Source organism: Rissa tridactyla, chromosome 6, assembly GCF_028500815.1.
Source record: "Rissa tridactyla isolate bRisTri1 chromosome 6, bRisTri1.patW.cur.20221130, whole genome shotgun sequence".
NCBI lineage: Eukaryota > Metazoa > Chordata > Aves > Charadriiformes > Laridae > Rissa > Rissa tridactyla.
Window position 1 is genome coordinate 18,648,849 of NC_071471.1, and position 25,661 is coordinate 18,674,509.

The 25,661-nt window shown below is 38.1% G+C and overlaps 1 protein-coding gene across 6 annotated transcripts in view; it reads right to left on the reverse strand.

Moving 5' to 3' along the window:
- Positions 1-2,818: 2,818 nt before the first annotated feature.
- The window catches only part of PIK3CB (phosphatidylinositol-4,5-bisphosphate 3-kinase catalytic subunit beta), a 104,220-nt gene continuing 81,377 nt past the window's right edge, over positions 2,819-25,661 (reverse strand). For all 6 annotated transcript variants that reach the window (XM_054206102.1, XM_054206103.1, XM_054206106.1 and 3 more), the window contains 11 exons: positions 23,075-23,196; positions 20,880-21,023; positions 19,725-19,824; positions 17,090-17,268; positions 16,324-16,433; positions 15,927-16,005; positions 8,356-8,523; positions 7,727-7,850; positions 6,503-6,648; positions 4,851-4,983; positions 2,819-4,354 (listed from right to left, as the gene is read on the reverse strand). In XM_054206102.1, coding sequence (XP_054062077.1) covers positions 4,217-4,354; positions 4,851-4,983; positions 6,503-6,648; positions 7,727-7,850; positions 8,356-8,523; positions 15,927-16,005; positions 16,324-16,433; positions 17,090-17,268; positions 19,725-19,824; positions 20,880-21,023; positions 23,075-23,196 — 1,443 coding nt within the window. In that variant the 3' untranslated portion in view covers positions 2,819-4,216. The remainder of the gene's footprint in view (positions 4,355-4,850; positions 4,984-6,502; positions 6,649-7,726; positions 7,851-8,355; positions 8,524-15,926; positions 16,006-16,323; positions 16,434-17,089; positions 17,269-19,724; positions 19,825-20,879; positions 21,024-23,074; positions 23,197-25,661) is intronic.

Below are 25,661 nucleotides of genomic sequence, written 5' to 3' on the forward strand. Positions count from 1 at the left end.
GTCAGACTGACAGGCCTATAGTTTCCCGGATCCTCCTTTCTGCCTTATTTGTAGATGGGCGCTACATTTGCTACCCTCCAGTCCATTGGGACCTCCCCAGTTAGCCATGACTTCAGGTAGATAATGGAAAGTGGCTTGGCAAGCACATCTGCCAACTCTTTCAGCACTCTTGGATGTAACCCATCCAGTCCCATAGACTTGTGCGCATCCAAGCGGCGTAGCAGGTCACTGATCCCTTCCTCTTTAATTGTGATGACCTCGTTCAGCTTCCCCTCCCTGTCTCCTAGCTCATGAGGCTGGGTGTCCAGGGAACAGCTAGTTCCACTGCTAAAGACTGAGGCAAAGGAGGCATTGAGCACCTCAGCCTTTTCCTCATCCTTTGTGACTGTTTCCCTCTGCATCCAATAAGGGAGGGAGATTTTCCCTAATCCTCCTTTTGTTGTTAATGAATTTATAGAATTTATAGCTGTTATCCTTAACAGCTGTTAAGAGGTTGAGCTCTAGCTGTGCTTTAGCTCTCCTAATTTTCTCCCTGCATAGCTTCGCTATATCCTTACAGTCTTCATGAGAGACCTGCCCCCTCTTCCAGAGGCCACAGACTCTCCTTTTGTTCTTGAGGTCCAGCCAAAGGTCCCTGTTTAGCCACACTGGTCTCCTTCCACGCCTACTTGTTTTTCAGCACACGGGGACAGCCTCCTCCTGTGCCTTTAAGACTTCTCTCTTGAAGTATGTCCAGCCTTCCTGGGCTCCTATATCCTTCAGGGCAGCCTCCCAAGGGATTTTGTCAAGCAGTCTTCTGAACAGTTCTCACCATTTGTCACAAATCAAATGATACAAGGTAAAGAAAGCAAACACATTAAGTAATCACGCAATCAAAAGAAAAACAGAACAAATTTATACAATATATATGCTACATATACCCAATTTCAGTTGTTGTTTATAAAGCAGTGTCTAGGTATCTTTTCCCATCAGATACAATGAGGGCCTCGAGAAGCAGAATTGGTTCAAGAAAAGTCATTTTTCCAGTGGAAATGTGCAGACCCAATTAGAAGTAGACTTGGAGCAAAGTAATTAAGATGAGACCATCTGAACCGAAGGTGTTTCATACCACAGTCGTAGCTTACGTTTCTTTTCTACAGCTGCATAGAGCTACATTTTTTCCCAAAGCTTCCACATTTAAAAAGGTTACGTTTCTACTCACTGTTATGATCAAAATCTTTAAACTCTCATATTGTGATCTGACCAGTTGATGCCTTCTGAATACTGCAAATGGTCTAAAATAATGGCTCAGAAAAAGAAAAAAATATGATCCCACTCAGCCCAAATTAACCTACCACTTTGATACTATAGCTGGATATTGGGAGGTTAAGTACAGAAATAATTAATGGACTGACGCGACAAAATTCCAGTATTCTCCACTTCGATGACAAAATGTGGAGGACAGGCTGTCTCTCCTCCTACTTTTCACAAAGCAGTTCATTTATTCATTTATTTACTGAATGAAAATATGTATGCCACAAGCTGTAGCATGGATGACGGGAACCCAGGGAAAGTGGTGATCTATTTACTAAAACAATTCAGCAAAGCAGTACTCTACTCAAAACTGAACATGAAAGTAGCACAAAATTAACCTCGGTGACCTTATAAACACTGCTTCATCTAAGGTTCATCCCTGAAAGGTCGACCTGGAAAAGCATTCTTGTGAGACGTGCTATGCTCTCAGCTATCTGAAGACCAAGTTAAGTTCAACGTACACAAGGAAAATGCATCATTTTCTTTTGCTGGCAAACATGAAAATACATCATTTAACAAGCCTCTTAACTTTTTTTCCCATACTTGCTAACAAATTGCCAAGAGTAAATGCAGTGAAGGTAAAGACAACCAAATATAACATAGCCCATTCCAGGGCTATTAACCAATACAAATACTGAGCAGAAGTAGTATTTCCTAATCATCTCTAAATACTGGCTATTTCAAAGAAGATGGTGAGGAAATCACTCTGCCCATCTCAAGTACTTTTATAACCTGCATCAAAGTCACATCCCAAAAAATCTCATAACACAAAACATCTTTACTCTGTGCAATATGCTGGTGGTAATTGAGGGAAGGTGTTTCTGCATCTGGAGGTCAGTGCTACTTCCTCCATTTTTGCAGAAGGGAATCCAAGGCACAGCTTTGAATGATTTGTTCAAAGTCTCACGAGAAGTCTGGGGCAGAACGTGGAACTGACTTGTCTTTGTAGCTACGGATACAACGATGCCATCGCGCTCCCTCCTACCACATACCTTGCACATCAGCCCCAAGCAGCCAAGGTGAACTTGACAACTTTATCTTGAGTTCTGGAAAAGGTTATGTCTCCCTCAGCAAGACAACATACCAGAGATGTCCAAGTACTCTGCCTCACAGAAATTTATAACGTGTCCAGGAATGATTACTTATTCAAATTTATATGCTGTGAATTAGCTGAGGATGCAATTACTTTTTTTCAGAGTTGTCACCTGCGAAGTAGTTTCTTTTTACTCTTCCTCCCATCTGCTTTAAAAATTAAAAACATTTTAAAAAGGTCATGGCACACTTAAAATGCTACTATATTATAAAACAAACCAAAACCAAAACCCCACCAAAACAAACCACAAACCATTTTTTACTTTTACAATACTGTAGAAGCAGAGGTCTTTTCAGACAGCTTAGGCCCAAGGGTGAGGACAAGGGAATCGAACCACTACATAAAACACCATCCTGGCTCCAGATAGGTTCTTGACCTTTAAAAGAAACAACAAAATCCCAAAACAACAACAAGAAATAATAAATCACTCTCAACAAAGTAAAACCACCTTTAATTAAACTCCTACATAAAACAACATTTCTATGCAAAACAACTGTTTAGTCAAAAAGTAAATATATATGTTTAATTCTCTTTCAAATGTCAACAAGAATTGAGAGCTACCAGTGTTCCTTGGAGAACGAGCAGTAGTTAAAGTCTATCTTGCTGATGTCCAGAAACAGTATGTTACATCTTTTAACCAGCAGTTCCCTATTGCACGTAACAAATTTGCTCTCCATTTAAGCACCTAAAAGCCTGGTACCTCACTAAATAAATTAAAACAAATCCAGTTTCTTCAGCAACCATCTTCAACATATATATCTTGGTAAAGCAACATTACTGCAAGCTTTTAATAAATACAGAAAGAAAAGATTAATGACTTCTCATTGGTGTTTTATGGAATGATCTTTTCCCATAAACACTTGCTTTTCCAAACATTTGGGGTTTTTTGGTATGTATGCTCTAAAAACCACTATGTGAAGTACATTTAATGAAAATTTTCCATACATGAGTCAGTACGTTTGCATGGCACAACTAGTCCAAGATAGGAATTTCAATGTAAAGCTGTAAGGAGCGTCTTGCTGAACCTGAAATAAATGTGCCTCTTCAGGAGTTGAAAACGAAGCCCCAGAGGCCGAATGGGAGACCGTTACCAATGAGGGATTCTCAGACATGGTTGGAATTGACCTAACTTTCCTCTTACTGAAGGGCTTCTTTTCTGTCTGTTATGTCAGAGGAACAAAATCATGCAACCCTGAACATCTGGACACTGCATTGCTTTCAAATGCCTCTCCCCCCCGCCCCTCCATCTCTCACCCCTCCCCATCTTACAAATACCGACTTTCGGCAGCAGTATCTGACGTGAAGAAGCACCTCCCTGTAGTACAATGATATTGTGGTTGCTATTTACAGTAGAATTAATGCATCTGTGCCAGTAGGGCAGAGTTCATATGAAAAATATACACAATGTGATCATTTTTAGCCAGATTAGGATATAAAAAAAATTTACTCTTCAAGTCCCCACTTTAAACAAAGAACAGTTCTGTCAGAGGTCTTCGAACCTCCTGAGTATGTTAGAGTACATTACCCTAACGTATAAAAACAAATATTTACACCTCCATAAAGTACCAAAGTATTTTTAAAAATGCCTAGTAGCTCTCAGCGTGCAAAGTCAGCAGGAACTGATTATCCAGGATGTTCACTATTTGTAGAGACAGTCGTGGAATCAAGCATTCAGAAGCAGAGTGCAAAAGACTCGGGAATTATTTCAGCCCGTTTCTTTTTGTCATTGTTTTCTTTCTTATTTGAAGCGAGTTCCGTTGGTCCATACTACAGATCGCCTTTAAAAAACACTTATCAAGGTAACATTCAGCTTAGTGCAAATGCAAAAATCTAGGATCTGTAATCTTTTCGAACAGTGTGAGCCATCCAGTTCACTTTAGTAGTCCAACTCTCCCGGAGTGCTTCATCAAACTTCTGCTTAAATTGTTTTAGTGCTTCTTCCTCACTCTTCCCTAAGGCGAGAGAGTCCTAAGGTGACAGGAAAACAAGTACTGTTAGGAATTTTAAAAACCACAGTTAAGGCCTCCTCCACAACTCGACACAAACCACATTCTGGTTTCTTCCGTTTTGACACTTTTTCACCTATTATTCATTAAGCACTACATCAGTGGTATCTTCTGGGTTTAAAGTTAAAACTAAAAAAGAATTAAGCAAATAATTTTCACCTTTACAGGTCTATGCTTGTGCATGAGCCAAGACATAAAACACCCCTGAAATGACTACATTTAAGATGCAGGGATGCTGAACTCATTATAGAATGGTTGAGAAGAGCGTATAGTCCTAGTTTTCTTCGACTGCTAGGACTGACTACAGACCTTGTTCCATAGAGCTGAGAAAGAAAGCTTTGAGAACTATGTGGAAATCTTGAGAGAAATGGAAAACAATTAAAATGTATTCATCTTAGAATCAAAATTCACGTACTGGAAAAACGCCGAATCCTGCCGAGCTGTAAATCTTACTTTACCTTGAGATACTGGATGTCCTTGACAGAGGTTAGCTCTGGAAGCCCTGCAGTTAACATCAGTGCAAAGAGTGTAATAAATAGGTTTCCATGTTTTCTCAGAATCAAGTACGCTTCTTCACAATACTGGCGGAAACTTCACGTTCAACCACAAAGCACATGCAATGAAGACAACACATGAGAACTTACACAGTGGATAAACATATGTCATGATTTCCAAAAATTATCTGGTGTAACGCACGTATCGTAGGAACACAGTAACAGAAAGGAAAGGACAGAGATGTCTACAGAACCTCCAATGTATTCCCACAAAAATACCCCACGACTTTCCAACAAGCCCTTAAAACATCAGTACAAAAGACCAAAAGCTTTTTAAAAAAAACACCGTTCTTCATAAAGAGCAAAAAATGCCAAAAGTAATGCCAGAGCCCACTCTCCCTCAGAATTTGTTAGCTGAAACACCCTGAAGATCCTATATAGAGGATCTACCAATCCAGCCTTTCTCTATAAGGGAAATCCTTCCTGCAAACATGGACAAAATTGAACCGACTGCCAGATCTGGCATAGAGACCCATCACACAGACACTCGAGAACTTGCTCAATGTCCCCAAAGGTGCCACTGTCCAGCATCTAATCTGTAAATTTCCACAGGAAATGGGAAGAACCCTTCAGACTAAGATGACAGGTTACACTTCAAAGAATAAATTCTCTTCTGAGGCATTTTTCAATTGAAAGTGGAATCCTACTGCCATTTCAAGCACTCCGCATTCCACGGCTCTTGCAATAGCACAGTCACCTAACAGCCTTTACTTCCTGATTTTAAAAATGGAGCTACAGGTTGGTTTCCTTACTCTCCAGGAGAGAAATGGGTCGCTGGCAGCTGATTTCAATTCTTCCTAGACACACCATTAAAATCATATGTACAGCTTCCTCTACCAGAAGCAGCCGTAAGATTTATCAAGCCATACCCCCAAGTACTTAATTTCATTTCTCTGTCAATAAATTCTTCCTGTGAAAACTGATAGCAAAGTGAGCACAAAACATTCAGAATGCCCCTCCCGTCAATTGGCGAGAATGATACAGAAGGGAAAATGAAAAATCTGCCTCAACAGGCAGGACTGACAGAGGGCAGTCTTCCCTTGTCGTGTGCTTTCTTGTTCCGCTGCAGCGCTCTAACCACAGATGGGAAGGGGCATGCAAAAGTGTTGGATGATGAGCACATGGCTCTATATGCCTAAGCATCTACAGAACGCCAGGATTGATGAGCACGCTGAGTGTGCACTGATGGGCAGAAGGGAGCCTGTTTCTAAGCCCCGTGCTTCATCTTGCTCCAACAGTAGTCTGTGGAATCCCTCCTTACTGCCCAGTGATGCTGTAGGTAAAAAAAGGTGAGCCCAGAAGAAGCCATCTCCTGCTGAAGGAGATAAAAAGGAACTGTGTCTTTCCACTGCAGAGCTGCAGTTTCTGACGTATGAAGTAATTTGTATGAATATTCTAGCTCGGGTAGAGAAGTAGATAGTATTGTAAATGCACATTAGCCCACTTCCCCACAAGTACAAATGAGCAAACCAAACCCAGACAGGTTCCTGCTGTGCTGGAAATTATCATCAGAGATCATCTCAGTTACAAAAGGAAGAGATCAAAATAATACTCACCGACCAAATTTTTCCGTGTTCCCTGTTTTTCCTTGTTGAATAACATGAATGAAATCATAGGTGAGTATGAAAGGTACCCGTTCCCTTTTAATTCCAAACTTGGACTTGAAGTTCCCAAGAATATGCCCAAAATCTATATGAAAGAGCTAAAAAAACAGAAGTGATAATTTATTTTTCCAGTGAGATATTTCACTTTTTTAATATCTCTACAGGATGCTGATATCAAGAACAGTTATACTCCTAATGCTACCCTCCACAGCCCATGATTTCGACCCCTTGTGAGCATTTAGTTTTAAAATTTTTCAAGATTTATTTAAAGTCAGTGATAACATCCACGCTCTTACGAGTGACCACTGCTACAAATTAGCATGCAAAAGACTATCTCAGGTTTTAGCTTCTGATGTCTGCCAATAGACGTCTTGTTGGTAATGTCAGAGAGAAAAATGATCCCAATGATGAGCCCATGAGCCTCAACAACTCTGTATCCAAGGGCTTCCTACATAAAGTCAGGAGCAAGGCCAGTAGAACTTAAGTTAATCTCAGAGACCCTGAGACAGTTCTCCATTTTAGAATCAAAGATAAGGACATTTCAGTTTTCTTCTAGTAAGTAAAAACTTAAAAGAATACTGCAAATGTCTACAGAACTCCCACTTCTATAACCCTTGCTAGTTCTATGGGCAGAATAATTTAAATAAAATCAGACAAGTTACAGTAGAAAGTAAAAATTAAAGAGGAAAATACATGTCTAAGAGTTAACGTAGGTTCTAGGTTTTGAGACTCACAGACACAGCATTATGCTGGTACTGAGTTCCACACTGAACACTTCTGCAAGGATACGCTGTAGAGACCAACTTCAGGAAAACTACGCTGTTCAAAACTGTAATTCATGTATTCTTAAGGATGGTCTTTTGCAAGATTCTCCAAGACTATTTTTATTCAATGAATCTGAAGCATTAACAGGCCTTTTGGATGTTCTGAAAAAAGTTCTGTAGAACAGCCTCACTTGATATAGAATTGCTTACTAAACAGGCATCGGTTGGTCCTTCCACTAGTCTTACATGTCCTTTCTTTGAAGCTCTCTTCAATTCTCAGTGAACAAAGACATCAGTTCCAACAATGTGTCGATTTAATTTTACTGAGACACTAAAGAAATTAAAAGTTCTCCAGATAATTCTTGCACAACAGAGATGCCGCAGTTATTCTGCCTATGGGAGAGATTTTTACCTGACCGTTTTTTCTGACCATGATATTGTCACTGTGTCTGTCGCCAATTCCCAATACATAAGTAGCTACACAGTAGCCAGCACAAGACAGAGTAAATTCTTCAATGGCTCGATCCAAGTCATCTCTAAGAGAAAAAAAAAAAAACCAGACAGACAATATTAGTGTATTAGTGCATACTACTGGTAATTCATGTTGTGCCTTGACCTTAATAAGGATTTTTACTTGTTTAAACTAGAAGCCCATTAGGATGCTGTAAAACTAGACTTCTTTAAGAGAAAATAACTGTAAAAAGTAGCTACGGAAAATAGGAGAAATGCAAATATCATGAAAGGCAACAACATCAAGACTTGAGACCCACATAGTTTTCTTGGGTTTGTTTATTTGTTTTGCCAAATCTAGTATGACTTATTCAACAACATACAGTCAAAATGCTGCAAATGCCAGAATTTCAGCTGGAACGTTGTTTGAATTCCAAAAAGCACCATAAATCTGACTCAGGATTTGACATAGTAGAAAAATAAGTAGTAAGAAAAGTGCCAGAAGAGCCACACATTCCTCAATATGGAAATAGAAACTTACAGGAATTTTGTAGCTCACACTATAGATGAGAAAATAACTGTAGAAGTTACCCTAAATTGTATTCCTTCAGCCAGTTTAAGAGAGCATCTTTGTTGAAGGCAGCAGCAGCAGCAACATTGCTACTATTTAACTGGATGTCAGCAATGGTTTCTGAACTAGAAACAGCCTCAATAAGGCCAGAGTGATCTCCCGTCGCTAAACACCCATATGGCAATATCCTGAAACAAAACACAGATTCCTGTTAAAAATGGAAATCGTAAGAATGTTTTTCTTCAGTGTATCAACATTTTGAGAGGGCTGAATACTCATGCTAACTTGAACATTAAACTCTAAAAGGTTAATATACAGATATTGCTTGCAAAGCTAAAATCCCAGCAATACATGTAAAACATTAATTTTTCCTGTTACATATATACGTAAAAAAGAAATTATAAGCAACTCTAATTTTTCCCTTTTACTAGGGAACACAGTTGTCTTGTAATTTTACAGGAGAAACCATAGAGGGAGCCCTTTGTTTTCGTTTGTTAATTTACTGGCTAAACCGACAGTAAATTACACTCATGTTCATTCTAGATTATTTGCGTAAATGGAAAAGAGGCTCTTATCCTTTTTCCCCATTCGTCCCATTTCAACTTAAAATGCTGGAAAACCTTTTAAATATAAACATAAAATAATATTTTCCAACTCTAATTTTAACCCTAGAAACCTAATGAAAAACAAGAATACACCTTTTAACCCATGTGATATATAAGAATATTCCTGTGCATTCATATACTATGCCTAGTAAAAATATTTATAACAATATCATTGCACGCAAATAAGACACAGATAAAGATACGAATCAAGGAGAGATGTGTCTAAATAGATATGTGAATTTTTCTGAAACGTTTCCTCACTCCAGATGCCCAAATTGCTAAACAGAATGGCATCTTAGATGGGAGTTCAATGTACACAATGGAAACTTGAAGCAAACTCTTCAAAGGCACTGCATCACAAATCGTGCGACGCACCAGGTCAAGAATATTATCTCAATCCTGGTCTTAGATCCATGCATAAAAGGACAGATGCCCACGCAAATCTAACTGCAGTAGTGTGTGTGTGTGTATGTGTGTGTGTAGTGGAGTTGTCATAGGTATTTGTATATAAAACAGATACTTAGTTTCATCACTGCAAAGCACAACCACATCTCTTAACTGACACAGCCTATTATCCCAAGCCATAGAAGAAAAATAAATAAAATTCCAGATGAAATTAATTGGAACTTTCTGGCATAATAGCTATTAGGTAACTGAACAGTTTCTCTACCTCAGCAATAACACACAACCAAAGCGTTGCAAGTATTAATAACTATGTAGTTGGGGATTCTTCTCTACTGGCAACAGCGTGAACTGAAAACCAGATTCAAGAGGGCAATTAGAGAATACACAACTTCAAAACAAAAAAAATGTAAGTGCAGATTTGGAACCTTCTTCCCGTTTCTACTCTATTTCCCAATTAAAAACCCCAACTCTCTAGACCAGAGGGTTCTCACAGGGACAGAAGGCTATCTGTGATTACTGAACACCAGCGTTCATGATACAAGGAAGCACTGCCCATCCTTATCACGACACGACAAACGCAAGCCAAATATTGCCAGGTTAAAGTGCACGCTGGCCTTCTTCCATGGCATTTCAACCCACCCTACTTGCAGCTTAACTGGGCACATGTCCAACAACTTCCCCTTCAAAAGCAAGCAATGATGAAAGCCTTCAGCCCCTCGAGGACCGTGTGCTTACAACTGGAGGAAAAAACATCCTTGTCAGAGAGACAGTTTGACAGGAGTCAAGTTAGGGACAAATCCTCTGGGCCCTTTCCATCTCATCCTGGTCTTTCTGACTGCAACATCTGTCAGCAGGATATGCTCCCTGCTTTTTAATGCCAGTAAAGACCATGAAGAGATCAATACAGCAGGACAGAAAATCATCTTCTTCACCCCATTTAATACCGTTCTTTATTTCAAGAGTTTAATTCTCCAAAGCAGTATCTTTCCAAATCCAACACCAAGTTCTGGTAATTTATCAGCACATTCTCTGTAACATCAGGTCCAATGGTTAAAAATAATTATATTGTTTAAACTTGTAACAAATATATTTTTCAGTATGTTTGTGAACTCTGATTTCATACACAGCCGCTTAACATCAGCCTTCACACTCATTAAGGGAGGGAGGTGAAAATGAAAACTCACTCTAAACAGGCAGGGAAATGAAAAAGTTTGGAGAACTCCCCTCTATCTGTCCAAAAAGTAACTAAGTACTAAATACTTTTATGACAATTTACCACAGCAAAGGTCACTCAGCGTAGATCAAACGCCTCAAACTTAGGATTTTCTGTTGCTCTGCTACTTTACTAATTTCCCCCTTAACACAATTTCGATGCTGTAATATAGGTAAAGCAGCAGAAATACTTGTTGATGCAAGGATTACTCTCTTAAGAGGTGCAACACTGCAGGCCCCACAGCATGCTTGGGAGGACAGATGTTGTGCTCCTCTGCTGTGACATATATTTGTAATATTTAAACACTTCTCATAAAAATAATAGAAAGTCATCTACTATGACTATGCCCATACAGGTGACTTCAGACATAGATTTTTTTTTTTAAGCAAAATAACTTGTGTAGTTGTAACTTTTCACAGGGTTTGAATCTCTGAAATTCTCGTTTCGTCACTCTGCAGATGCAATTTCAATATAAATACTGTTTAACTGAGTAACTTTGTTCCATAATTGCCCATACTTATGGTACTAGAAACAACTAGAGATAAACTACAGAAAGAGTTGAGGAAGTTTACCTGCACGTACTTACTAATGTCTTAGGCCAACTATTTCCTGCTCAATTTTCAGGTAATAGTTTGTCTTAGAAATGAACAGGTAGGGTGTTTTGGTTTTTCTTTAAGTATGGGGATTAATTAAAAAATATGCTTTTTTGGTTTTCTAATTTCTCTTTGGTACTTGACTGACTGATGTCTAGGGTAAACTGACTGTGAGCCAGACTTCTCTAAATGACAGAGCAGCGCTCGTCCCGCGGGATGGTCTTGGCTGTCTAACGGTTGGGTCTGTGCTGAGAAGCAGAGGCAATTTACATCTGCAGCTGTATTCAGCTGCGCGCTCCACAGTCCATCCAGCGACAGCCCAGGATGAAGGACCTACTGGAGTACACTGGTGCGTCCTCCCGCGTGCATACGTTTCCTGTTCTGATACAAACACTGGTCCTGTTCTGGTATTTAGTCAGAACGCACACACGGGAACCTAGACAACAGAACACACCATGTGCGACAGGGGCCAGTTTACCTGTGAGACAGTTAAAAAACAAACAAACCAACCAACTAACCAGCCTTTCTCCTTCTTTAGCTTTGGAGATCTCAGAAACAATATATATTTGGTGTTCCTCTCCAGAGCTGAGAGATCCCACTGGGAATATCATGCTTGCTTTCAACACAGACAGGGCTAAGATTTCATTTTAAATTACTACTAAATGACTGGCTGCAGACTGCAGTGCCATTATAAGGAAACAGATCCTATCCCAAACTCCTCGATGGCAGCGTGATGGTTGCCATTTGATCCATGCTTCACAGAAGCTGTACAATTTGCTTGTAGTGAGACATTATTGATTGGAGGAGAGAGGCAAACAGCAAGTGCTTCTGCTCCTACACTGCTGAAATAAGGGAGAAGCCCTGCTTTTACCTGAACGGCATTATCGGACACTCTATAGTGGAAAAAAGTTGAAAAGCACATAACCATTATGCATCCACAAAAGGAAAAAGGGAAGTGACAGCTTCAGGGAAACTAAAGCCTCAAAGGATGATGATACAGGGCAAGAAGAAAAGACTCTGCTCATTAGTATAGATGCATGAAGTTGTATTTTTCAGGACAGCAGATCTGTTTGATGCTACTTTTTCGTCTGATGCCATACCTCTTACTGAAGCAAAAAGCAGCAAGCCAACAAGTTCAGGTTCATGAACAGGGTAACAGAACTCACTACCACTGCTGTTAATAGATTCTGGAGTTACCTCTTCTTGAGAGGCATGTAGACTGCAAACACGGGGATCACAAAGTCTTACTCTCTTAGCTGCATCCTCACCCTCTGGGCGTTCGGAGTGTTGTTTTGTCCAATTCTGTTTCCAATTAAGGCCGTTTCAGAGCCTTCCCTTGGCAACTGCCTGGTTAATCTCTCTTTGATAGACACAGAATTGTAACCCTGCCTCAATCCCAGCATTTTATTTTATAATCATAACTAAGAGAGGATGAATGGAAGGAAGATGCTCCCGCTTAAGTAAATAAATGGAAGAGGCCAATTATAGAACTTCAATTCTCACTAGGAACTTCCCCTTTCTATTTTTTTTCTTCTGAGAGTTTGAAGAAAAATCCTGGACATCAGAGCCACTTTTTGGTTTTCCTTTGTTGAGTTTAAAAAAATGCCTTAGTCAGGAAAAGCATATTTGATGACTCCTAATCACTATTCCTGTTTGCTAGGCACGGTGTGTGGCCCAGGCTGGAACCACAAGCGAAGCTTCTGGGAAGGCAGCAACCAAAGAATGCCTCATCTGGGATTCCACAGCTGCTAGAGGTTGTCCTTGCCCCCAAATGCTCGATTAGTCCCCTCACAGTCTATTTATAATGACATAAATTATCTAGAGTTCCCTCAAATCAGTGTTCAACTTAACGCACACTCAGCCACCTCATCGCAAACATACACTGCCAGAAACAATTTATTATACACGTTCCTACTTTATGCCATACTTCACTCAAAGGAACCTTTCTGTAAGTAGCATAAATAACAAGTTTATAATTTTACTTATCTGTGTGGGCTGCTGCTATGTGCCTTATGAAGCTCACACTATTATGCTTGAACAACAAAAAACCTAAAATGAGCTCAAAGAATATAAATGAAGTATTTCAAGTAAGGTTTAAATAAGTACTTCTAGCCTTATAAACAGCACTTAAAAATTAACAACAAAGGATTACAGCTCTTTCACAGGCATACAAAATTGAATTTATGACTTCCAAATGGCTTATAATAATGGGACACTCAGTATCTTTACAACTATTTTTCTAGAAAGAAATTAGAATTTGAAAACTATATTAGCTAAAGCTGGTGAATAGATTTGTCTGGAAAAGCTCCCCACATACTAGAGGGCTGTATCATAACATCGAAAAATGCCTGATGCTGTTTCTCTTTGGAATATTCTAGTATTCCTACAAAGAAGTCATGGTTATCTTAGCAAGCATGTGAAGGCAAGAAAGCTACTTAGCAAGAGACTTTGGAAGACACAAAGATATTTCTGGTCTGAAAAATATTTTCGGACATCCAAATAGTGCTTTACCACGAAAAAAATGCAAAGTGGAACTTCAGAATGTACATTGAAGTTGTTCACAATGACTGCAAGTCTTTGTGAATAAACAGCGATAAGAGGACTGCTCACAGCAGGAAAAAAAAGCGGCTGCTACAAAAAAAAATAGTTGAGTTCATTGCTAATTACACAACCAATTAAAAAGCGAGTAGCTTACATGGGAGGAGAAACTGTCCTAAAGACTTAACTAATGAACTAATAAATAAATTAAAATCCCACATCCCTCCTCATCATTCTGAACAAGTTTTTCAAATGCCAGAAACTCCTGTACTTGTGGTGTCCTGGAAAGGTTTGTTACTTCATTTTGAGAGATGTGATTTTGCAGAAGCAGCAAATGAGAAGATTCTTCTCAAACGGCGTATTTCTGCCCTAACAGAATACTTAAATTATGAGTTTTCACTTCTACTGTAACTTTACAACCTCACAAAAGCTGCCCAAAGGAAGCAGAAATGGAAGCTTTAGCATGAAATATGGGCAAGTTCAATACTATAAAAACCTCTTTAGCACTTTAGTACAAATGCACTAGGACATTATGCTTTTTCTCAACTGACTGTATAATTGGCTGGGTTAGAACTACTTCATTGAAACAGCATTGAAAAGTGAAATTTTATGGAAGCTACAACATATTTCTTTTCCCCAAAAAGTAGTGTTTCTAAATATAATCACCTTTTTTGCCAGCCTCATCTTACTATAGAATCGCGTCTTACTCTCGAATGACTACCCACTATTTATCACGATTCAGAAATACAATTGAAAACATGCAGTAACTGAGATTAGCAGGTGGTAAGCATAAAACAGATGGAAGGACCTTTTCTTACATACATACAAGTCTTTCATTGCAGGATACTGACAAGGCTAAGAATATAAAAATTCCTGGGTGATAATCCAGTGATAATCCACTTGACATCAACCTCCAGGCAGAGAATGTAGTTGTTCATCCATCCAGACTGTAACATCCTAACTCAAGAGGCAAGAATGTTACGTGTGTCAGACTGAAATGCCTTGCTGAAGTCAAGGTAAGGACATCCACTACTCTTTTGCCTCCCTCAAAGGCAGCAATCAGACAGTCAGGCATGGTTTACCCCTGGTACATCCAGGGTGACTGTTCCCAACCATCATCATCATTGTCTTTGTGCGGCAGTACTCCTAGAAGTGAGGCACAAGCAACTAACTTCTCCTCTCCCAGATTCTCGTGTTCATGAAGCCCATGATGTTGTTAATACAGGATGACACCCCTCTGTCAAATTTTGTAGGAAATAGATCACAGGTATAAAATTTATTTGGACAGTAATACATTCATTTGTGGCCAAGGCTGCATAATCCATAGATGTCCTTAAGAAATAAGGCCAAGACAAATAAGAATGTTAAAAAGAAGAATCTGTATTTGTGCATTTCACCATTCCAGTAACTCTCAACCAGAAAGTGAAATCCTATTATAAAGAATCTCAGACCTCCTACTCCCTCGCCCCCAAATTACCAGCACTTAAAGCCGACTAATTTCTAAAGTGTTTTGCCTATTAGTTCTACCTATTAGAGAATCCAGATGCAATCCTCAGCAGCTAACATTTGGCCAGCAGATCTGTGTTCTATGTTTGTACCTCACTGGCATACATGTATTAGAACTTAAGAGGTGCAATTCCCACAATCAATAAGTCCTCATTTTTGCATGTGCCTGGAAAATCAGTGACCATTAATAGGTAAGTTTGTTACATGAGGGGTTTATGAAACATCTCTGTTTGGAAAGGTCACAAACAAACACAAAAAGGCAGAAAACGTGCTTGCTGGACCCTTAATTCAAGAATTGTTTCCTTACCTCATACAAATCTAGATGATTTTCAAAGGATGAAAACAGTAAACTATATAAGAGAATAGTAGAATTTATAATCATCTCAACAACTTAAATGACAAGAGATATGGTGCACTAGAAAAAATATTCTGCTTGATACTAAACAAAATATGCCAAAGTTCCACTTTACTTCTTCCATTATTTTTTCCACGGCTAAATTCTTTTCCAATATCGGCCATTTAGAGAATGAACTGCAAGAGAAGCCATCTAAATTAGCCAAGGTAACTGCTTTCTTATAGCCTGTTCACCTTGGCTATAACAACTGAAACCTTTGGGCAGCAATACAGATGTTTAGAAAGGGGACAGTAGGGAAGCTATTTAAAAAACAGGAAAGTTTTACTGCTAAAAGTGGACTCTCCACCAAATAAACCAGCCCTCAAGAGATCCTTACCGGAGATCCAGACCAGCTTCTTTCCAAAGTATGTCCATCAAACGCAAAATCTGGAGCGTCAACATGTCCTGTCGGAGATCTATAACGAAAGGTTGAAACTGCTACTTCAGTCTCTTGCTGTGCTGTCGACAAACTTTATAATGCTTATAAGGCCTTCAGAAAAAGGTATTTAAACGATTCATCAAGTCTAAAGGTTAAAGGGCGATTAACCGTAATTATATCATCATGACTGATAATGTCTATACTTTGAAACCCAGTCAGAAGAAGATGCTAGATTTGTTTACCGATGTTAGAATAAATCACATTACACTATGGCAATAAAGAGCAACACAGCTTAAGTGCCAGTGTGGGAATGAAGAAGGAAAAGGAAAAATTTAAAATTTTTAGCACTGCTTACCATCACCATTTTTAAAGATGATCCCTACAAGATCTCCTCCAAACATTTTGTTGTTGTATACTATCCATAGAGGCTTCATTTTAGAATCCATATATCTACACTTCTCAACACTAAAAGATAACGCAACAAATCTTTTAGTCAAGTAAGAATAATTCAACCGAAAAAGTCTAAACTTTCTTCAAAACACAACAGAACGCATAGATTTCCAGTTTGGAAGTAGTTAAACATTATCTCTGCTTTCATTGTGCTACTATGCTATAAGCACTTACTAAGTTATGAACATAATCTGTTATAGATGGAAGGTATTGGATACCGTGATTGGCATACACATTCCTAATGCTTAAATTAAACACCTGCATTTTCAGAGAAAATAGGTTTCTTTATATCCTTTCCCATCAATTTTTAGGCTTTATATTTAAATGCTGTTAAAAATTTTAACAGCTTTTGTGCTTATTCTTTTTAACAAAAGCCAGGAATGCAGTCCAATTCACTTTTAGGCTTATATTTAAATATATTTAGCTATGGTAAAACATTGACTAAGAGAGCATTAAGTTTCATAGCGGATCACAAAAATCCTCTCATTTAACTGATATCTGAACCTCAGGCAGATTCCCAACAGACCTTCCCTCAGTATAGAAAAAGCTCCCTATGACAGCGTATCTGCCGAACAATACAGCCAAAGGAAGTTAAAGCACATATGCCTTTCTGCTTTACTGTTTCCGTGCAAAAGCTACAGTGACATTTTTTTCACTCATTCTTCACTTACTGCAGTTCTGAAAGTATAACAGAAGGATTCAGAGGAGACTGGAGGTCAGAAAGTGCTTCTCTGTAAGCATTTTGTTTCAAACAAGTATGCATTGCATCTTTTCCTTTTGCTTTGCTCTGCTTCATGGCATTCAGCTTAATTAGGCTATTTAAAGTCTTCATTTTATTAAGGGCTTCCACCTAAAAGAGATGTTTTATTTTTAAAAGTTATTGCTCTGATTTTACACATAACACAATGCAAAATTCCTGTTCAAAAAAACCCAAAGAACTTAACTACAGTATTAAATTATTCTACAACTTTTTAAAAGTGGAAATAATGGATGCAATTAAGGTGGCATTCCTGAAAGAATACGAGAACAGCCTTTTCTAAGTCATTCATATCCCAGAAATACCATTTTCATAAGTAACAAAGACATTGATGGGGTGAAAGCTCCTATGCCTCAAGCCACTTTTTAAAGCATGACTTAACATTTCCAAAAAAATGAATGAGGTATTTTAACGTATGATACATTTACACAAATTCCTTCTTCAAAATACAGTTTTCATCCACTGATTCAACAAAGCCCGTAACATAGGTGCCTCTATCCATACTGAAGTCAACAGAAATATCGAGTGCTTCACACTTTAACAAAATCAAACATTGCTTGAGATGAGCTATGGATGTAGATGCCTCATTGTACATGGCAGTCGCGTACAATACGATATGGCCATATGACTACTTGCAGACAATTTTCATGTACATAACTACACATACTTCTACAGAGCAGTCTTAAATGTTTGTTCATTAAAACCCAGCTGAAGTTAGGCATGCGGTAAATGCTCTAATCAATTAAGGTGTTCCAAATCATTGTATCACATCTAAGCAACACTGTTACCTTAAAAACGTGTAAAAAAGTTATTTGCAATCAATACAGGTGGGTTTAACCCTTTTTTCCCCTCCTTCTGTTTTGGAAAGTTTTGTACCAGTACGTAACTTGTAAGAAAACATGCAAATTAGTGATGTAAATGTACATAACACTAACAGAGAAAAGCCCTTCAGTAACAAACCTAGACAGCACGTAAAACAAACATAATTTCTACATTGCATCTACATCTAAGCCATTTGTTAGCCAAATATGAAATAGTTGTTATAACAATCAGCTGTATTTGCGCTAGCCACCATTAACATGCTGAGTAATACACACATTCTCTAGCAAACAGCATCAATTTAATCATTACAAAAGTCCATTTCTATACAAGGAAGCTTCAGTCTAACTTACAAGGTGCTGAGTCAAAACTTACCACTTCTACAGAGAGACTGAGCCCTGTCAGGCAGGATGCTGTGGAAATTGTACGCAGTTTGATTATAAAACTGAGGCAATGGAGACCTGCCAGGTCAGCCATCTGTCAAAACCAAAAGCGCTCTGCTTTTCCACTATTCTAGGAGCTGTACAAACATCAGTGACAAGGGAACAAAATGGAACCTGCGTTGTACAAACAGGAACTTTTTGAAGTATTTCTACTTTGAATTTCTTCCGTGTTTGCACAGTTGGGAATTTTTTTGCCCCTTCTTTGATTGTACTGACATTTGTTTCCTGTGAAGTGCACAAAAACTTTACTGACCTTAGGTCTATTGCTTAAGGCATTTCATCACCTAATCTTTTTATGATTTTGACAATACTAACAAGCACACTTGTGTAAGAGATGGTCTTTTCAATGTCCTGTGAGCTGCAGTAATAAAAAGCACAACAGTACATTCCTGCTCCTTATGCCGCTCGAAGCAGTTTCAACATAGACAGCATCAAAACTGTTAGAAATGGCACTCATCAGACAAGTATCTGCGCAATTTTTGTGGCCTGATACAGTAAATAGATTAATTCCAGAGAGAGATCTTTTTTCAAAGATTTTTATGATTGCAATCTAAACTAACTTGCTAAAACTGCATTAGAGCCTTCAAACATGTTATATGAATGGGTCTATTAATGATCTGCTGATACACTTAGTGTATTTAAAAGCAAACCTCTCACACACTTATTAGAGTATTCAAAACCAAACATATCTCTCTCCTTTTTTTTTTTTTTTTTTTTTTTGGTAAGCAGCATATCTATATTAACACTTTTTTACTTCAGCACCTGTTACCAGGGAGTACTACATTATACTACAACTTCAGGGGGTTTTGCATAACCTTTAACAAATGCCAAAGCTGCGGAAAGTAGTCCTTGGGTCACCTAGGTAAAGTTTAGATAGAAAGGTGATAGTTGCTATGGAAGAAGCTACACTTAACTGGGGAAAAAAGGTCACACGTTTCAAGTGCACAGAAACCCTTCCTCAGTTAATAATCCAGCCAGTGTACTGTTCTATCCAGAATATATGCGTATTGCTGAAAGTACCTCGCACATCTCCGGACACTATAAACCCAGCTCCCTACCTCTGAGACCCCATGGCGCTAGCCGCTTTCTCTGCCAGGGAGGACTGCTCCATCATCCACCTATTTAGCCCTTTTATTTCTCTCTCACCCCCACGCTTTCTTCTCTCCCCTGCTCCCCAACAGATGGACTTTGTCAAGGTAACCAATATGCCCCACAGGAGCAATGGAATAAGTATTTGAGTTACAGGCTGGGACAAGTCAAGATTTAAAGGAGAAGGGAAGTCTATACCTGTTTAGCAAGCACTTTCATATGAGCAACACTTCCTCGGCAGTAAGCTTCAAGTATCAAACCGAACTGTACTGAAACAGCAGGTATGTGAACCTCTGACCTATAAGAAGAAAAACTTCTCATCAGACCACAGCATTTACAGATTAGCATTCTTCAAGCCATTAAAATGAAAAAAAAAAAAAAAACAAACCCACAAAACCCAAAACAAAAAAACAAAACCAATCAAACAAAAAAAACCCCAACTAAACAAAAAACCTAACAAAACCAAAAAAACCCACCCCACCCCCCAGAAAACAACCCTAACCATGGTCATGTAGATAAAATGAAAAGCTAAATTTCTTAAGAAACAAAACACTTCAAATGCATGCCACTTGTTTCAAGGTCTAGGACTGTTCTGGAGGCAGTAACGTCAAGAGGTAGTGACTGGATATTTGTGTTCAGGAGCCCCTTTTATTCAAGAAAGCAGTACTGGTAAATCTTAGAAGATGATATTGAGAATCAGGGCTGATGTTAAACCACGAGTTCTCAAATCTTTGTAAGGGAAAAGCCAAAATTTGCCTCAAGGGGAACACTTTGAAAGAAACCACTGAACCTTATACCGGAGCTAATTATCCTCCAAAACATTTTCATGTCGTACTTGCTCTTTTTATTTAGAAATATTAAACTAAGTTGTGCTTTAAAGACAGAATCAACCAATAGTCCATTCTGCAAAGTTTCTGCCATTCATGGAACTGGTCATTAAAAGTAGCAACGACACACAGAACTGCTTTTATTTTCTGTTAACTCTCAACAATAATATAAATTTTTCTCAACTGTGAGGTATCAATATTGTAGTTTTACTGCATGCACAGCCAAAACAAACACTAAGGTTATATACAAGATTAACTTATGAGATAGTCAGAGCTGAATGCAGTTTGGAATACTTTTGTCTAACAGTAGATTACAAACCTTTATATACCTTTATATACTTTTATATACTGTAATATAGTTTTAATTATAGGCTTGCTCTGATGCATAAATGACAAATGAAAGAAACATAAGGAGGACTTGTAGGGGACTACGATAATGGCCATTTAGAAAAATCCTCAAGAAATAATATTAGAAAGTCCAATCAGACTCAATAGTTTCAGAAGGACTTAAGGGAAAAACTCCTACCTTAGATGCCAAAACAACATCTGTCCTATTCTCCTGTTAGCGAGTGCTCTCTCTAATAGAAATCTGGAGAGCGCGCAATCAAGGAAAGGTTCGTATTTCAGGACTTGCACAAGTTGAAGAAGATACTGAGAGAGCTCTTCATCACTAGAATGAGGTACATAAAAGCAGTTAGTAACAGCATAACTAGATTATTGATATTCCATAAATCCAGATGCATATGACAAATCCAACGATGACAGATTTGTTTCCATAGGAAGAGTGTCCCCCAACTTTTCAGTCGCGTGGAGAAGGACAATAACATACAACTTCGTGCAACTGCCAGGTTGATCCATTCATCAGTAAGTTATACCCCTAACAGAACCTTAGGGCCCTCAAACCTCTAAGTAAAAACCTGGTGTTCTGTCATGGGCTTTTACAAGATCAAGATCTCAGCCTGAGTGCTACGTTGAGCATCTGGGAGATTAATTATTTCACATTATTTCAGACTGGACATTGGCTCCCTTTGACCACTCAACCTCCGACTGAGGAGCTGGACCTTTGGAAGCAGATAAAGAACCACCGTAACTGAGCAGTCAGCTGCAGCGGGCATGGACAGGAACTGAGAGTAGTTGGGTGTACCTATCAAAGTCACTCAGCTTACGAAGAAGGGAGAGAAGAGTATTCATTCCCCTGAAAGCAATTCAATTAACCTGTCCTTAAACGTAACTACCTGACAGTTAACAGGTGTTAGTAGGTATATTAAGTAGATCCAAAGCAATCCATTTAGCCAAAAAGTTTTGTTTTGGGGTTTTTTTTATTTGTTTGTTAAAATCATACCAACAACATGAAGGTTTTTAGAAGATAAGGAGAAGTACATCACCTTTGATGTACTTTTGATGATGATGATGCCACAGTTCATAAACATACTTTTGAAAATCCTCTATGCTAATTAACTACTTCAAGTAATATTCTGACATAATAAAAATAATTCTAGTATTTTCTATAAAATTCTGTATTCCTCTCCCCCCAAAAAACCTCCCACACTTGACAATTATGTTACTCTAGAACAAATGTGAACGTTCCTTGGCTTTTTAGTATCTTTCCTCTTATAATAGGCCTGCAGAATTTAAATTGTCTGCCTAAGCTGGAAAGAAAAGAGTAGAAATTCTTCTGTCCATCACTTGAAGTCTTCAGAGATGCAAATACTGAATTCTTTCATTCTCTCCATCTTACTCGGAAAAACTTCAGTAACTTGGTAAAAACTTTCAATTATGCTATGCTGTATTTATTTTTGCCTATTTTATTTTATTTCAGCTAATAGGATCACCTTTAGGGTACAGTTTTTACCAGGTGCCTTCATCAGACTTTTTTAAGAAGTTGAAAATTGATTTGTGACACCCGACTGAACACAATTTTGCTTCAGAGCCAGAACTAAGAATTCTGGAAACAATTCCAGATGTAACAGTTCAGTATTACTGAGATAACCCAGCAGCTAAATTGCTTGTTTGCATTTAAAAGAAGTCAAAATAGTCTTTTTTTTACCCCAAAAATCTAGCCTTGACCATTTAAAAAATTAATCATAAAACTATTCACCACAGAGAATTTAGAATTCAAGGACAGGAAATACGCAGTAATGCTGCAAATGATAATATTATACAAATCTTGCCCTAGGTTACAGTGAAGAACAAAATCCTATGTGATAAAGGAAGAACTGCAGATAGCAAAGGCTACTGTGAAGAACAAACAAATCAGTAATTCTCTGTTGGGTTGCCTTTTTTTTAATATATGCTACAGCTCACATTTCTGTTAAATGATACAGCCAATACCTGGCACAGAGTGTGAGGCTGGATGGCAGTTTTTATAGGATTTGACTATTGTAATACTTTGTCCCTTTGTTATTAAAAAGTTCTCACACTACCTTGGCTCTCCCTTTGCCCAAGAAAGGGGTGAACACACAACCCTCCCTGGGACACAGGCACACTGCTGTTCTCCAAGCAACATGGAAAATAATAACCATTGAATACAAGATGTCAGAATAAGGAGGTTTTATTTGTCTGCCAATGTGCTTATCTAGAAATTAGACTGCTTTATTTGGTCACCTATTCAATGTTTAAATCTTTCCACTTTGGTGTTGTTTTTTTTTTTCCTATAGGCAAACAGAATGCAGTTTTTCACCCTAGAAATCTTTGCATGTTGAAGTAATATGATATACTCACCTCATTTGTTTTAAACAACCCACTGCATATTCTCTCACATACTGGTCTGGATAATTGAAATCCAACAATTCTAATGCTTCTCTAGGCAGCAGCTTGGGCCATATCTGAAGGAGAGCCTGAAGCTGTTTTAGAAAGATGATTATTAGGTTACAGGTAAAGTAACTATTTAAGAAAAGAGATGGGTACAACTGCCCATAAAAACATTCATAGTAACAGAAGGAGGTTACAGACTGATCTGGCAAAGATAAAAAAAAAAAAAAAGAGAAATAATTCTGAGAAAATAGGCCCACTTCCGATTCAGTTTCTTACCCTCTAAAATAGTCCAGAGCATTGTTTTGGCACCAGTGGCACCAGGTCTCATTTACACAGCCTGAAAAGTTTGTTTCTTCACACACAGACACAACACACAGTAAATAAAAATCAGGTAACCCCAGATGTGTATGTTTTAGAATCAGAGTTTCAATAAAATTTAGACAGTGTTTTGTAAATGCTCTCATAAATATATAAATATTTAGGTAATGGTAAAAGTTCTCCATTAAAAAAAAATTTAAAGGTTTTTGTTGAGAGAAATCTTTACCAAAAATATTTATCCACCTCAAGTGATGGAGCCTTTTCCCATGCACTGTACATAGCAGAGAGCTGAAATTGCAGAAAGGATGATTCAGTTTGATATTAAAAAAAAAAAAAAAAAAACCAAAAAAAACCCCAAAAAACCAAAAAAACAATACTGAAGACAATGATGTGTGGGAAAAAATTACAGAAAACACTAGTGTATTATTTTGGACTACTAAGAAGAAAAACGTCTAGAGATCTCAAAATAAACTGGGTTTATTGCATTTTAATGGAGCTACCCACTGAGAGTATATTTGTAATAATATGTATATAGTTGTACGACTGAAACAATAGACTATTACTCAAAGTAAACAAGCTTGAATGTGTAAATGTTGTGTATCAACAGCACAAGATGTTTTCTCTCCAGAGGAAACAAGTCATAACTCATGATGAAAATACCCTTTCCTACAAATTAGATAATACAGACATCTAATATTTAAATACCAACTTATAAAATATGAGTTATTAGGAAGATCTTATTTTCCTCCTGATTTAGTAACCTTTTAACACCAATAGTGAAAAATCCCTATTTTCTACTATATGTCATCGTTCAGCTAATGCTGCGTATGACAAACACGTCTGAGTTCTTAGTCTCAACCTGCATGTAACAGGCATATAAAACGCTCGTAACACTATTTAAGCACTGGGGGGGGCAGACTCTGAACTGGTTCATCCGTCCAGTTTTGTGAAATTCAGAAGGCAAGAAATGGGCACAGATCAATCACAATGCAACGCCAGTGGCCATGCTACAGTTCCAGAAGTGGAGGAAAGACTCAATTAAACTACTTTCATGGGCAAATACTGGTATGAACACGTGCAAGACTCATAATGATATAAAGTAAAATTAAAGATGTTTTTAAATATAGATGTCATATTCCCATAGAAACATACACACACAATTTATTCAACCCATAGCCCAGTAAGGGTCAATGACACCATCACCACACACATATAATGAATACTTGTTCTGCAGTTCTAAAAGAAATACTAACACTGAGCAGATAATACTGTCAAACAGATGTCGAAAAAGCAAGCAGCAGCCATGCTTGTCAGACACCCAGTGAAAAACTTCAAATGTATCAGAACATCTAGACAACCTTCTTCAAATCAGGTGCAAAACCAACAAAAATATAGAAACATTTTGTTTACCATGATCAAAATGAATGGAGAACTTGAAATACTGTCTGAAAAGACAAGTCAAAGTGGCCTTACGTGCCTCATGTATCAGGCAATGGATTTTGAAAGTCACAGTCCACAGCATGTACATTAACTGTGAAGTTTGTTTGAAGATATAGACCTCCCCACTTTGCCTGCTGAAATTATTTCAGAGGTTACCACAATGAGAAAATATTAAGTGATATGAGCTTAAAGGAAGCAAGATCTAAATGACCTATAAAACAGCCAAGAAAATTCCCCAAATACCTACTGCTCTGTTCACATTCTGCCTTGGAACTTTTACTAAGAGAGAAGCACAGTCCAAGCAGCTCCACATCCCTTCTATAAAGAAATAACCACAATTTCTTTCCTAATAAAACAAGTTTACTGTAAGAGACAGTACGATTAAGTACAGGCCAGTATTTTTATTACAGTTATTTCAAGTATTTCAAAAATTAGTGGTCCTTTCTCTAGTTCTCATTAACGATGGTGTCACTTCACTGAAAGCAGGTTTTATGGATTTTATTTTTTTTAAATAATGGCTGAGTTATGCTTTAAGAATAAATACTGCCTGTGAATTCTGCTAACAAGTTCTGCCACCCTACTATGCTGAGCAAGGGGGTTATGGCTTGTTGACACTGGCCAGACTTCTATGGTTTTGCTCAACCTCTACGCAATCAGACTAAAAAGTTTCAATACAAATCCAGGGATCTGTTATTTTATTACTTTTAAGTCAGTCTACCAAGTAGGATTACTCATGTAATTTTTCTTATATCAAGGTTCCTCCACCTATTCCCAGCATCACAAGAGTTGGATTCTA